General features: G+C 48.8%; 6 protein-coding genes across 6 annotated transcripts; 3 read left to right on the top strand and 3 right to left on the bottom strand.

Moving 5' to 3' along the window:
* Positions 1 to 385: 385 nt before the first annotated feature.
* On the bottom strand, positions 386 to 1,996 carry LTR84_004096 (uncharacterized protein; the record flags this gene model as incomplete). The annotated part of the gene is made up of 1 exon (XM_064847675.1): positions 386 to 1,996. One exon carries the CDS (start codon positions 1,994 to 1,996, stop codon positions 386 to 388), a length of 1,611 nt encoding a protein of 536 aa, XP_064704787.1.
* Positions 1,997 to 3,102: 1,106 nt separating this feature from the next.
* Positions 3,103 to 3,545, top strand: LTR84_004095 (uncharacterized protein; the record flags this gene model as incomplete). The annotated part of the gene is made up of 3 exons (XM_064847674.1): positions 3,103 to 3,158; positions 3,251 to 3,320; positions 3,402 to 3,545. The coding sequence occupies 3 exons, from the start codon at positions 3,103 to 3,105 to the stop codon at positions 3,543 to 3,545; spliced, it is 270 nt and encodes an 89-aa protein (XP_064704786.1).
* A 634-nt stretch (positions 3,546 to 4,179) lies between these two features.
* LTR84_004094 (uncharacterized protein) lies at positions 4,180 to 6,058 on the top strand (the record flags this gene model as incomplete). The annotated part of the gene is made up of 2 exons (XM_064847673.1): positions 4,180 to 5,873; positions 5,923 to 6,058. 2 exons carry the CDS (start codon positions 4,180 to 4,182, stop codon positions 6,056 to 6,058), a joined length of 1,830 nt encoding a protein of 609 aa, XP_064704785.1.
* A 948-nt stretch (positions 6,059 to 7,006) lies between these two features.
* Positions 7,007 to 8,371, bottom strand: LTR84_004093 (uncharacterized protein; the record flags this gene model as incomplete). Its single annotated transcript, XM_064847672.1, has 1 exon — positions 7,007 to 8,371. The coding sequence occupies one exon, from the start codon at positions 8,369 to 8,371 to the stop codon at positions 7,007 to 7,009; it is 1,365 nt and encodes a 454-aa protein (XP_064704784.1).
* A 233-nt stretch (positions 8,372 to 8,604) lies between these two features.
* LTR84_004092 (uncharacterized protein) lies at positions 8,605 to 10,148 on the bottom strand (the record flags this gene model as incomplete). The annotated part of the gene is made up of 2 exons (XM_064847671.1): positions 8,605 to 9,806; positions 9,857 to 10,148. 2 exons carry the CDS (start codon positions 10,146 to 10,148, stop codon positions 8,605 to 8,607), a joined length of 1,494 nt encoding a protein of 497 aa, XP_064704783.1.
* Positions 10,149 to 11,070: 922 nt separating this feature from the next.
* Positions 11,071 to 12,878, top strand: LTR84_004091 (uncharacterized protein; the record flags this gene model as incomplete). The annotated part of the gene is made up of 5 exons (XM_064847670.1): positions 11,071 to 11,374; positions 11,440 to 11,623; positions 11,678 to 11,719; positions 11,772 to 12,552; positions 12,627 to 12,878. 5 exons carry the CDS (start codon positions 11,071 to 11,073, stop codon positions 12,876 to 12,878), a joined length of 1,563 nt encoding a protein of 520 aa, XP_064704782.1.
* Between the last annotated feature and the right edge of the window lie 171 nt (positions 12,879 to 13,049).

Here is a 13,049-nt window from a genome sequence, read left to right as displayed (position 1 = left end):
TCTTGATGACTAACCAGGGGATCTGATCTGTATCACTTTCTGCTACATCAACAGAAACTTGATACTCATCCCCCAACGGAACTAGCAACAATAATTACATTGAAGAACTCGAAAGCTGTGCTACACAAAAGGCCATTAACCAAGAAAACAAGACGTGAATCATGGTCCAAAGCAGGCCGTAAGAAATAATCCGGATGCCTAAAATATGCTCGCCCCCTGGAGATCCCAGTGAATGCCGATTTGCCAGAAATAAACGCTATACTGATAACGAATGCGTGGGTATCATAATCCTTCTTTCGGGGTGGGAAAACTTGAAAAATTCCGATGTTATAGTAGGAGTCCAGCCAGTCGACTTTTGGTGGGCTTGGTTCATTGCTGCAAGATCTCAATTTGCAGTGCCGTCTTCATCGCACGTTGAAAGAGCTGTCTTTCGAGTAGGACTGTCTGCTTCGATCGATCCTTCCGCGGCCGTGTTCTTGGTGGGGCTTACCAATGGACTCGGTGCGACGAATCTTCGGGCTGGGCTGGGCATGGGAGGAGCGGGAGACCCTCTTCTTGCTGGACTCGAGAGTGGGCTGGCCATGGCGAGGCTTCTAGCGCGGGCATGAAGCTTTCGTTCTTCGTCTCCATTCCAATCTTTGGTAAGTTCGGCTCGTACTCCACGGCTCCATTCACGGACGACATCCTCGAAGGATGCCCAGACAAGAGGTTCTTCGTGTTGATTTGCGACTGCCATGACGTCCAGTTTCATCTTCAGTTCCCATCTCAATTCAGCAGCCTTTAACCAGTACCGTAGATTGTCAGCCCGTCGATATGGCTTATTGGTGTCATTGTGGCAAGTATTGATGTAGTGGAATTGGCGTTTCGATCGCTTGACGGCAGCATTGTGCATTGAGATCAAATCCTTGCCATCGGCGAGGTTGCGGAAGAAATTTGGATACTCGTCACGAAGAGATCTCAAAGAACTTTCACACTCTCCGTTGAGCAGAAAAAGAAGGAAATTGATATCTCGTTCGCTTTCTCGACTAGTCCATTTCCGGTCGTCCATCCAGTGCCAGTCTCTTCTCTCGTGTCTGTCTGCCTCTTCCAGCTTGGCTTCTCGATCGATCATCATGCCAACATCACTGACCCAGACCAAGATTGCAAGTCTCTCATCTTCACGGAAACCACCTTCGAAATTGCGAGAGGTACATTTCTTCAACACATCAAGAACTTCATGCAGATCTTTGCGTAGTTCGTGGTCCGACTTGATCGAGTTCAATCTCTGAGGATTGGGATGTAAAGTATAATAGAGTCGCGCCGCTCGAATGGCCAAGGTCGCTGTGTCAAGAATATGAAGACCCTGGATTTCGTGGAAACCTTGAGTGCTCTCTTCAGGATCATCAGTCAAATTTCTCTCACACGATTCCACCGCTTGTAAAGCATTTTCGAGAGCTTCGACCAATTCACGTTTCATCGTCTTCTGGTCCGGGGGCGGAGCAACATCATTGGAACGATGTCTATAGGTCGAGACATTTGGAGGGAGCATGACTTCCTGGCCATCTTCCTGAGCAGCCTCCCACATTGCTTGTGCTTCGTCATCGATCGGAGACTCAACGACATCCTGGTTCGCGGCTAGCGAGAACTTGGGGATGTCGTACTCTCCATTTTGTTTTCTCCTCGCCATTTGACCACCCTTTCCTTCCAGTAAACCTGTCCGAGCAAAGTAGTACTGAAGGTGGGCTATGCTTCCCAGGCTCATGACACTTTCCCGTTTTATTGCTGATTCGGCAAAAGAACCTCCTTGTGGACGGACATAACCTCGTCGACGGGGATACGTGCTTGATCGGGAAGCAGAAGAGCCATTCGAATAGGCGGAAAAGTTTGATATCGAAGAGACAGCGGAGACGGATCGGTGTGAAACGAGACTTGCAGAGTCGGGAGTTGCTAGAAGACTTGGAGAAGTCGAGGGGGAAGCAACAACCGGTATTGATGATGATTCCAGATCGACCGTCATGATGGGGGGAGAAGGTAGAAGGTGGTGATGCCTGGCGTAAGTGAGGTGTGTTACGTGGTGTGGTGGAGGTAGCACAACCGTGGCAGCGGAGACAGGGTCGGTGGTGTCGTGTCGTGTTGCACCGCTTTGTAAAAGACTGGCTGTGGCAGTTTCTGGAGATGGAAAGGAAGGTTGTGTAAAGAGCAGGAAACTGACCCAGCAGGTTTCACGAGGAACAAGAATGAGTGAATGAGTGAAATGAATGTAGACTGCTTTCCACAACGCACGACATGCAGTGGGTGGTGATGGTGGGAGCGTCAGAGCACGGGACAGGTTAATAGAGGCACTGGCAGTCTGGCACTGCGAAGGACGCCGGTGGCGGTAACAACGACTTGGGCTCTGGGAGACTGGGAGATGACAGTTCCGGGATGGGAAAGATTAGTTGCTGGTGAAATTGGATGGCGGCACTAACTGGAATCCGTTAGATAAGAGTCTCTCTTTGCTGAAGACTTGGAGTCCAAGTCAGCAGAAAGGGGTTCATCTCGATTCATGCCTAGGTAGTTCGATCCATGATCCAGAAAGAGCCCCATCGGATAATTCGACATCCAGCTTCACAACTACGAGATACTACCGGCATCATCCTTGGCTATCTGAATCTCGGGTTTGACAATTTGTGAACAACTCCTCACATGGTCTCACTTGGATGATTTTCTTGACGATGAGCTTGCGGTCTGGACGATTTCGAATACAAACAGGAAAACCATACAGCAAATGATGCTCAACTTTTTTTATGTTTATTTCTCAGGGGTGGGTTTGTTGACATTCTGAAAGCAGAACGCGTTTTGGTGCCCCGAATGCCGCCCGAAGCCAATGCAATAATAAACTCCCAGGTGCTCCCCTCAGGCCTCGGACAAGACCACTCCTAGTGGACGTTGCCCCGAGTCACTGCCAATAATTAATCCGGCGCCGGAGCTTGAAATCGTGTGGCGTCATCCTTACGCCACGAAAATGCCCCGCATCAACATTTCACCGGTTCAAGTTGAGGCAGTCAGTGAGAATGGATGATAGGCATCGAAAAATTGTAGGTCAATAACTACATGTACGAGCAATAGTAAATTGACTGCAACATGTCGAACCGCATAGCTTTCACAGTCCATGGCAGAGTGCAAGGCGTCTGCTTCCGGTAAGCAAGGTTCTAATACCACCACCAGTCTCACATCAAATGCGAGACAAACAGTCCACTTCAGGATCTGTCTAATTGACACTACTCAACAGCGACTTTACGCAGAAGAAAGCGAATAGTTACGGCATCACTGGCTTTGTCAAGAACACAAACGACGGAAAGGTACGTCCAGCATCACGCCAAGGCAATATCCATGGCTCCTGGCCTATTCATGAAATACTAATGCACAGATATCTCGGGCAGGTTGTGGGCGAGGCACAGGGAAATGAGGACGCATTGAAGAAACTGAAAGGTGATCTTAATGAAGGGCCTCGGGCGGCTCATGTCGTCAAGCTTGAGATTAAGGAGATTCAGTCGAAGGACGGAGAGAGTTCTTTCGATGCATAGTGAATTGATGTTGAAGAAGCTGTACCCTCATACCAGTTGACTGCTCTTGCTACCAATATCAAAGCTGAGGGGACACTTGGATATACAATGTTGGACAGCCATGGTTCCCAATTCGTGGGGGTTTGGGTCGGCAATTGAGTTCCCTCGAAATCCTCCCAGATCCAAGCCGAAATCTTACCACGGTCTTGATGACCTTGACAGTCTTTCTCCAACTTCTATGTCTTCTGCGAGTCAGGATCAGCATTCTCAAGCGGGAGTTAGTTAGGTCCATGACGTTCGCTTGTGCACCCTGAGCCTATGCCGAAACTTAACTTGGGCGGACAAGATGCCCGTTTGTCGGACGATCTGACCGAAAATGGCACGAAATCCTGTGGGACCACCAAACAGGAATTGGACAATCGACGCATGCACGCAGACGAGGAAATGTAAAAGCAAGGCTGTGGATCTGGTCCTGAACAAATTTGCATTGACGGCAGACAGGCCGCTCATTATGATATCCGATGCCACCCGATACTCCTGTGCTTGTCACCACTCGGTCATTGCAGTCTTATTCTCACTACATCACTCATCTTAGATATATGGCAAACGTGTTGTGTCAACTAACTCACCGTTCAAGTCCTCAATTCTCGCCATCATGATAGGAAAGCTCCCACTGCGCGTGGGCAATGTCTCAGGCGCGACAGGGGACCATCCTCATGCCATGGCCCGGATGGTCAAGTCTGGAAATGTCGACGTGATTACCGGTGACTGGCTATCAGAAATGAACATCGCCTGGAATGCCATCATTAAACGCGACACGGACCCCGACCTTGGTTATGAAGATGGCTTTTATCAGCAGCTGGACGAATGTCTCGATAATATTGTTGAGAAAGGTATCAAGGTAGTGACAAATGCCGGAGCGCTCAACACGCTCAGCTTGTACAATAAAGTCCAAGATTTGTGCAAACGCCGTGGACATGGAGACATTGTCATCGCTGCCGTCCTTGGAGATGACGTGACCGATATCATAACGGATTCCCAGAGACGAAGTCAACTACAATTTACTCACTTGGACCATCAAGACCGGTTGTTGGACAATTGGGAACTCAAACCATTCTGTGCAACAGCATACATCGGATGTCAGGGTATTTCCAAAGCCTTAAAGGCTGGTGCCAGCATTGTTATCTGCGGACGCGTCACAGATGCTTCACCTGTCATGGGAGCTTGCGCTTGGTATTTTGGTTGGCAAGAAGAGCAATATGACGAATTCGCCGGCTCGTTGTTGGCTGCACATCTCATTGAGTGCGGTCCATATGTGGTCGGAGCGAACTTCTCAGGATTCAAGGATTTCCTTCCGGAATTGGTCGATCTTGCCTTCCCAATCGCGGAGATTGACTCTGCAGGTCGCTGCGCTATCACTAGGACAGTCGAAGGAGGCGGTCGGGTAACAGCCGAAACCGTCAAAGCACAAATGCTGTACGAGTTACAGGGTCACCTATATTTGAATCCTGATGTTGTGGGAGACCTTTCTGAAGTTCATATCGAGGCTACCGACAACGACCCAAACCGTGTCCGTGTCTATGGCGCACGTGGTCTACCACCTCCATCAACAACAAAGGTCATGTTTGCAGCTCCTGGCGGCTATCAAGCAGAAGCAACATTTTACATCAACGGATTAGACATCGCTGAAAAAGTGGCCATGATGAGAAAACAGCTGGACTATGCTTTCCGAGACAACAACTTCAGCAAATTGAGCATCGAACAGTATGGTGCGCAGGTGGATAATCCGTCAACGCAGCAGGCTGGAACAGTACAGTTGCGGGTATTCGTACAAGCAAGGCAGAAGCATGATATTGCCCCATCAAAATTCAAGATTCCCATTTACGCCTTACGGATGCAAAGCTATCCGGGCTATCACATGGGTCTGGATTTTCGCACAATGGAGCCCAAAGCGTTCATGGAAATCTTTCCTGCCACAATCCCGATCTCTGCGCTTGATCTCAAGGTCCAATTGAGTACTGGAGATGTTCTTGAGGTCGCACCACCACAATTCACCAAGTGTTATCCAACGATTAGACCGTCTTACGAAACCGCCGAGCCCGTGGACCTTAGCGTGTTTGGCGCGACTAGACTCGCGCCCCTTGGGAGTATCGTCCATGCAAGGTCTGGTGACAAGGCTGATAATTCCAATGTGGGATTCTTTGTCCGAAATCAAGATGAATATCCATGGCTTCAGACGTTTCTGACAGTGGATCGACTCAAGGGGCTGTTCGGTGATGACTGGTTCAAGTGTGATCCTCAGCGCCGAGTCGAGCGTGTCGAATTTCCCGGTATCTTTGCTGTTCACTTGTAAGTCAAATTCGTGATAGGTCCAAGCTCGTTACTAAATCATCCTTAGCCGTATCCTTGATAACCTGAATGGAGGCATTGCGTCATCCGACAGGATTGATGGCCTTGGAAAGGGAATTGCTGAGTATCTTCGAAGCCGACACGTTGAGATCCCCATCAGCTTCCTCCAGAAAGGTGCCATATGAGCCTCCGTGCTGTACACTGATATCACGCGAAAGACCGGGGCTAGCTGCCATTCACCAATAGGTAGTACCAAGGTCTTTGGATTCCCAAAAGCCAACCTTGCGAAAGTGCTGCAATAGCTGTCACTTCAGTGTTGATCGGTGCATCAATCCTGCAAATCGCCAAGGCGGTCCTGCAGAGTGCTATCGACCGTCATATACCCCAATCCCCTCGGGCACGTTTGACAGATCAATCTCAGGCATACGGGTGGCTGACATCGGATTCATCATAACGCCCAAATCAAGAGCGTGACGACCAGCCATGGCATTGGGAAAACTTGCGCCTCTCCTTTGCGCCCCCAACCACGTCACTCAGAACTGCGTCGCTCAGCTTATCAAATAACTTGTGAATAGCTTTTTGCTGGAAATTCGCCAAGCTAAGAGAAGTGATAGTGTGGCCATGCATCAGGTCAGGCTGTGAATATCAACGCATTTCTGGTTTCGCAAAAATAGTAAAATCAATCTTCAAGCCAGGACTGATAAAGGCTACCCGATCGGGCCAGCTTTGCTGGATGTTCTGGGGCGATGGAATGGAACACGCCAACGGGCACAATGGCATTGGATGGAGAATCTTCACGCCGGAGCATTTAGCCATGTATCTGACCTACTGGGAAAGTTGGAGAAGGATCCACCTTTGTGTGCTGTCGAGTCTAAAAGCCGATACGAAGGATTGTGGGTGAAATGAACCAGTCAATTAGCTACTTAGTATCAAATGAGCATATCGGCAACCGGGACCGACGCCCGATGACAGGCATGTTTGACTTTGGTCAGCCACTGAACCTCGGCAAGTCTTAACTTGACCCAAGATTGCTTGCGTCTTGAGCTTTTGTTGAGAACCGTCCTGTTCGTCCCCTCTAAATCACCACCACTGGGAAAAGCTAACCAATGCATCGGCCATAATCAAAATGCGTATCATTCATTCCAACCAGGCCAAATAGCTTCAGATAAAGCTCGTACGAGCTCCAGCTTCTCCCACATCCTCTCCCTCGTCATTCCGACACCCCCTTCAGAATGATCACTGGCAAAACCACACTGGGTTGAAACTGCGAGATTATCATGAAGCGCATCTTCACGTTTCCGCCCTTGACCTTCGGCGATGACGTCGGCTGCTTGATAGACCTTTGCTTTGAGCTCGTCCAAATTCTCCATTTCCGAGAACTTGGTTGTGACCACGCCAAGCACCACCGCTTTAGCGACGGGGAGATACTTCAGCGGGGTAAAGTCTCCTGCTCGAGGACTATCGAACTCGAGATAGAACAGCTTATAGCTGGTTTCGTTGAAGAGCTTCCTCGATATCCGTTCGTAGCTTCCACTGGCGAGCCCGACCCCGTTGGGAAAATTGCCTCGACAAATATGGATGCCGACATGAAGGTCCGATGGCAAATCCTTGATCGCGTCGTTGTGAGATTTGATGTATAATTCCAAAAGCCTTTCGAGATCGACGCCTTCTGACTTGCAAGTCTCGATCCATTTTTCATCACAGAAGAAGGACAGATTCGGATCATCGACTTGAATGACACGCAAGCCGTGCTCGTAAAGCGTCAAGATTTCCTTTCTGACCGCCGTGCTCATGTCGGCCAGCAGGTCTTCGTCTCTCGCGTATATTTCCTTGTCGTAAGGCTGCTTCAATTGTATGTGCCACCAGCCAGGTGGAGGAATCGTCATCTTCGCATTCTTCCATTGGTTCTCTGGCAGTAGGCTCTTTAGGTACAGCCAATCGTCAAGATATGCACTCCTGTCCAGAGATACCTTGCCAGTGGGATAGCCTGCAGGCCTTCCCGGAACACCCCATTCCAGCAGAGGTCGATTCGTAGGAAAATCCAACTTGAAATCCTTCATGGGGGTGTATCGAACCTCAAATCCAGTGAGGGTTTCGAAAAATTTGTCGTAAAAAATCGTCCGCTCATATTCACCCGTCACAATGGGTAAAATCTTCCGGTTCAGCTGCTCCTTGACAACTTCCTCGATTGCACGGTCCTGTTCGACCTTGACGGACGCAGCAGGATTGGTTGCTGCTACATCTTCCGAGCCGAGCTCTTGGTCACCCTTGGGTTCACTTCGTAGTCGATTTTGCGGTGATTGCAAGCTTTTTCGTGCTTTGATCAATGCTTCTGGTCGTAGAAGTGAACCCACTTGGTCTGCACGAAACGGGGGAGCCATGACTGATTCCTGTTCCCGTTGATTTTTGTAGAAATGTCTTTCCCATATATAGCTGATCTCGCCATGAGCTGAACGAACAGGTAACCTCGGCGAATCGCCGAAAACATTGAATCCCATTGGTCATGGTCAACCCAGCTATGTGAGGGGAAATGCTTTGGCGGAAAAATACCGATGCAGGTGAGATCTTGGGAGATCGAGAGCAGCCAAGAGATGTGACCATCTTGGAATAAACAAATATTCGGGAAGGTAGGTACTATCTATCGTATCGTTCTAACCGACACAGATTAATCTGCACACTGGAAAGACTCCCATTTATCCGAGTTACTTCCCACCAACCTTGCTGTCTGCGGTCAGGGGCACAGTTTCCTTGTCCTGTTGCTGTGGTCTAGCGGCCCAGAGCTTTCAATTTGAAGAGGTGCTGTCCCATTCTCCGCCCACGCAGTCAATGCATCCAAAACATGATATGTCCCTGGTGTCTGTGGATATGGAGCAGATGCGCCACAGTGACCACCTCCAGGTACCATGAACAATCGATAAAACTCCGATGCGTTACCTGCAAAACTGCCCAGTGAGGTGAGGAAAGCATCCGTCTGTTCTAGCTGCTTAATCGGCCAGGTCGGTGCGTTCAGCGGATCTGCCCAACCTTGATATACGATCAACTTGCCACCTTTATTCTTGTAAGCGAGCAGATCAGGAGAGATTGAATCAATATAGGGTGAGGCCCTCGAGTCCACCAACTTGAGATCCTCCGAACTGAAATTGAAGGACGTATAATCATATTTCAGATCTTTGAACACCAAGTTCTGGATGATGGGCACGGTGTAGTTGAATGCCAACACTGTCTCCTGATATAACCACAAGCTTTCGGATCCTGACTCAAACCCTGGATACACAACCCTTCCAGTATCAGATTCTTTGGGGCCAGCTCGGATCGCTTTATAGGTTGCGATTTGCTTCTCAGTGAGGCATTGAACTCCTTCCGTGGTATTTGGTGCTTGCCCAGAAGCACACTGGAGCTGGGAGATATTGAACTGACATTCAAGAGGATTCTCGATGACTCCGTCCATGACTCCATCTGCACCATCACAACTTTTAATTGTTGCATTTGCAATGAAGGTAAGGGTATCCTGGGCAAGTAATGCATCTTTTGCTGCAAGATAGTTCCACAGGAAACTGAGGATGAGGTGGCTGTACCAGTTTCCAGGACATCCTGCAATGATGCCGTCAAATAGTTCAGGATGATATTGAGCAAGAGCGAAGCCTTGTGCTCCACCAGTCGAGCATCCCTGGAAATATGAATGCGATGGTGGCTGCCCATAGAACCTTTCCACCAAGTCACGCGTCGGCGTGGTCAAGGAGGCGATTGATTGACGTATCCATTCGATTGTTTGTTCCTGGTCCTGCAGGAAAGGAATATTCTGTCCAACTTCCGTTGTTCCATTGCCATTGTTCGATAGAAGATGGCCAGAGTCTCCTGCTGCGACTGCATAGCCTGCATTCACCTCTTGCAACATGCCTGCGTAGTCGATGACTCCTGCAAGTCCTCCATTGCCTAGAGGAATTAGCTGCATTGTCCTAGTATTGGCACGAAGTCAACCATACCAACAACGAGATATCGGCCATTCCATTTCTCAGCGGACGGCATCCACACTTCAACTCCAATCGAATTGTTCAGTCCATACCCAACTTGGCCCTTGACACGACAGAGTGGCAGTTCGTTGGTAAGAGTACTCAAAGATGGGAAAGAGATACTCTGAGCAGACACTTGGCTGGAGTTCGTGATGGAAAAGCTCGAGTAATCAGCAACATGCATAGCCAAGTCTTCACATGCATGTCCTTGAGCCGCAAAGCACTGCAAGGCATTGAGCGCCAAGGTCATATACAATTGACACATTCTGGGAACCATAATTAGCTTCATAATTGGCCGACACTGGTGAATAGCTCAACCACTCTGAGAATGTGATCAGAGGGACCAAGACGAGCCAAGAGCCCCAGTTATATACCATCTTTTCGGTCGAATTGGCCGAAGGCATAACAGCAATTGACACTCATGCTTTTGCAGAAACGGGGCTTTCATATCTCACAAAAGTAGGTAGACTTGAACCAGGTGGCCGTCCTTACCTGGAAAAAGCCGCAGTACCAGTGCCTTTGCGAGAACCTTTCCTAGCAAGGGCGGACTTTCAATATGGGTTTCGTCATTGTCAAGTGGGCCAGAAACGCAAGCAATCCTGGATTGTGTAACTCAAAGTTCGTTTCTCCAAATCGGCAGTTCGGGTAGTTTTTGTAGAAACTTGTGAACCCAAAACCAAACAGACATTTATCCGGGCTGCCCTCGTCACGAGAATTCGAACGATGTCCGGCATAATCCCCCGATGCAGACTAGTCAAATCATTGTCGATCTTCTGGGGATGGCTTTCAGTGTTGTGGGAGGTATTTGTGGGGGTTTGATATCCCCCAACATTTTTCTCCAGTCATCAAACCATTGCCTCTGACGGTGGTGGTCGATTCATACAGACTTAGCTTAGCTGCGGCCTGTTATCCGCTCGATTTTGCTTGTCGGACAGTCAGTCCGATGGCTCCTTAATCGCTTCAGCCTTGGCCAGCCTTGGCTCTGTGGGGGATTGATCCATACCAAGGAACAGGGTATCATTCCTGACTCTCATCTCCAACTAACGGCTTATCCTTTTAGACGAAGATGATATATAGCATGATGACGGATCTAACACGAGTGGTGTTCTCCTCACCGCTGTTGGTCTACTCCTCCTTCCCTCGATCAATTTTTTACAACCTTGATCGTTTTCACACCAACAGAAGCCATGTCAAATCAACAACCAAAAGACGAGGATACTCGCTCTTCACTTGAAAAGGCTCCCCATGAGTCTACTCTGCATGTGGAGGAGCTCATGCGGGGTGGTCTGACAGAGGAAGATGCTCAATTTCTGCACAACGTCCCCCCGAAACAACAAAGCCAGATCTACCACAAAGTCGACATCCGTCTTGTACCAATGTTAGCTCTTCTCTATTTAATTTCTCATCTAGATCGGGCGAACATAGGGAACGCAAAAATTGAGGGACTTGAGAAGAGTCTTGGTATGACTGGAACGGACTACAACGTTGCTTGTAAGTATTTCATTACTGAGGAGTCTGGTTTACTAGATTATGGTTTTCTGATGATTGTTTCTTAGTGGCGATCTTCTTTGTGCCATATGTGCTTTGCGAAGTTCCCTCAAATCAGATCCTTGTTAGATGTCTTCCATCATACTACATTGGATCCCTTGTTTGTTGCTGGGGCCTCGTGATGACATTCACTGGCTTCGTTCAGGGTTTTGGTGGTCTAGTCGCGACAAGATTCCTGCTTGGATTGTTCGAGTACGTCGAAAGCGAACCCTTGAAGTTAATTTGCCTCTTGCTAATTTGAAATAGGGCAGGTTTTTTCCCAGGCGCTATTTTCCTCGTCGGACAATGGTGAGTTCTGTTACTTCGCCATTGCTATGAGCCAGCTAACTCAATATCCCAGGTATCCTCCGAACAAGACGCAGAGTCGAATGGCGATGTTCTACTGCGCATCAGCTCTTTCAGGGGCATTCTCTGGACTTCTCGCATACGCCATTGCGAAAATGAACGGGCTAGGGGGCTATGAAGGCTGGCGTTGGATCTTTATCATCGAAGGAATCGCCTCCGTTGTGATAGGAGTTATGTGCTTCTTCACCTTACCCGATAGTCCATCACGAGCCAAATGGCTTTCCCCAGACGAGGCCCGCTTCCTCAACATCATCCACGTGTTGCACCGTGGACGGAAGGAGAAGGAGGCGTTTATCGAAGGCACCAACAAGAAGAAGCCGTTCAACTGGAACGTATTGAAGCAGGTTGTCACAGATTGGCAGCTCTATCTCCAAGCCATAGTGTTCATGTCGAATGCTGTACCAAACTACGGCTTGAAATTCACTATGCCCCAGATCATCAAGAACATGGGTTTCACATCCTCGAAAGCACAACTTTTGACAGCACCACCATACACGGTAGGAGCTATTTCGGCTTTGTGCTCGGCTTTGCTCGCGGATCGGTTTGTCTGGCGCATGCCTTTCATCGTGGGTGCACAGACGCTCCTAATCGTCGCCTACACGATTCTCTTCGTGAAGGCTGAGCATATTGCCGACAATGTCCCGCTGTGCTATTTCGCCGTGTTTGTCGCTTGTGCTGGAGTCTATCCAATCCTTCCTGGATGCAATGCTTGGACGATCAATAACCTTGCTGGACCAGCCAAGAGAGCACAAGGTATTGCATGGATGATAGCGATGGTAAGTTTTCATCCGTTTTGCCTTTTAATTCATATCCAGAAAAATTGCGCAACTAACATGCCTCTCACCACCAGGGCAACTGTGGCGGCATTGCAGGATCTTTCATCTTCATTGACAAAGAGAAACCGAAATACCCGACTGGCTTCGGCAGCTCCCTGGCATTTGCAGCGGCGGGTATCGTTTGCGCCCTGACACTTGAATCCTTGTTCTGGACCATCAACAAACGCAACGCTAGTTGGTCGGAGGCAGAGATCCGGGCCAGATATACCGATGCTGAACTCGAGAAGATGGGTGACCGCTCACCATTGTTCAAATATGCGTTATGAGAGCCGCTTAACGGCAAAGCTAGAACCTCGGAAAACGGGTGCATTCGTTGGCGAGTTTTAACCCTTTTAAAGAGCAACAAGAGAAATAAGTTATACCTTGTGGAGATACTGGCAAGCTTGAACCCAATTTTCTGAATCAAGGGTACTTGTATTTACATATATTGGATAAAA

Source organism: Exophiala bonariae (genome assembly GCF_035927105.1).
Source record: "Exophiala bonariae strain CCFEE 5792 chromosome Unknown scaffold_18, whole genome shotgun sequence".
NCBI classification, from domain to species: domain Eukaryota; kingdom Fungi; phylum Ascomycota; class Eurotiomycetes; order Chaetothyriales; family Herpotrichiellaceae; genus Exophiala; species Exophiala bonariae.
The sequence above is the reverse complement of the archived record's forward strand: the minus strand, read 5'-3'. Positions and strand labels throughout refer to the sequence as shown.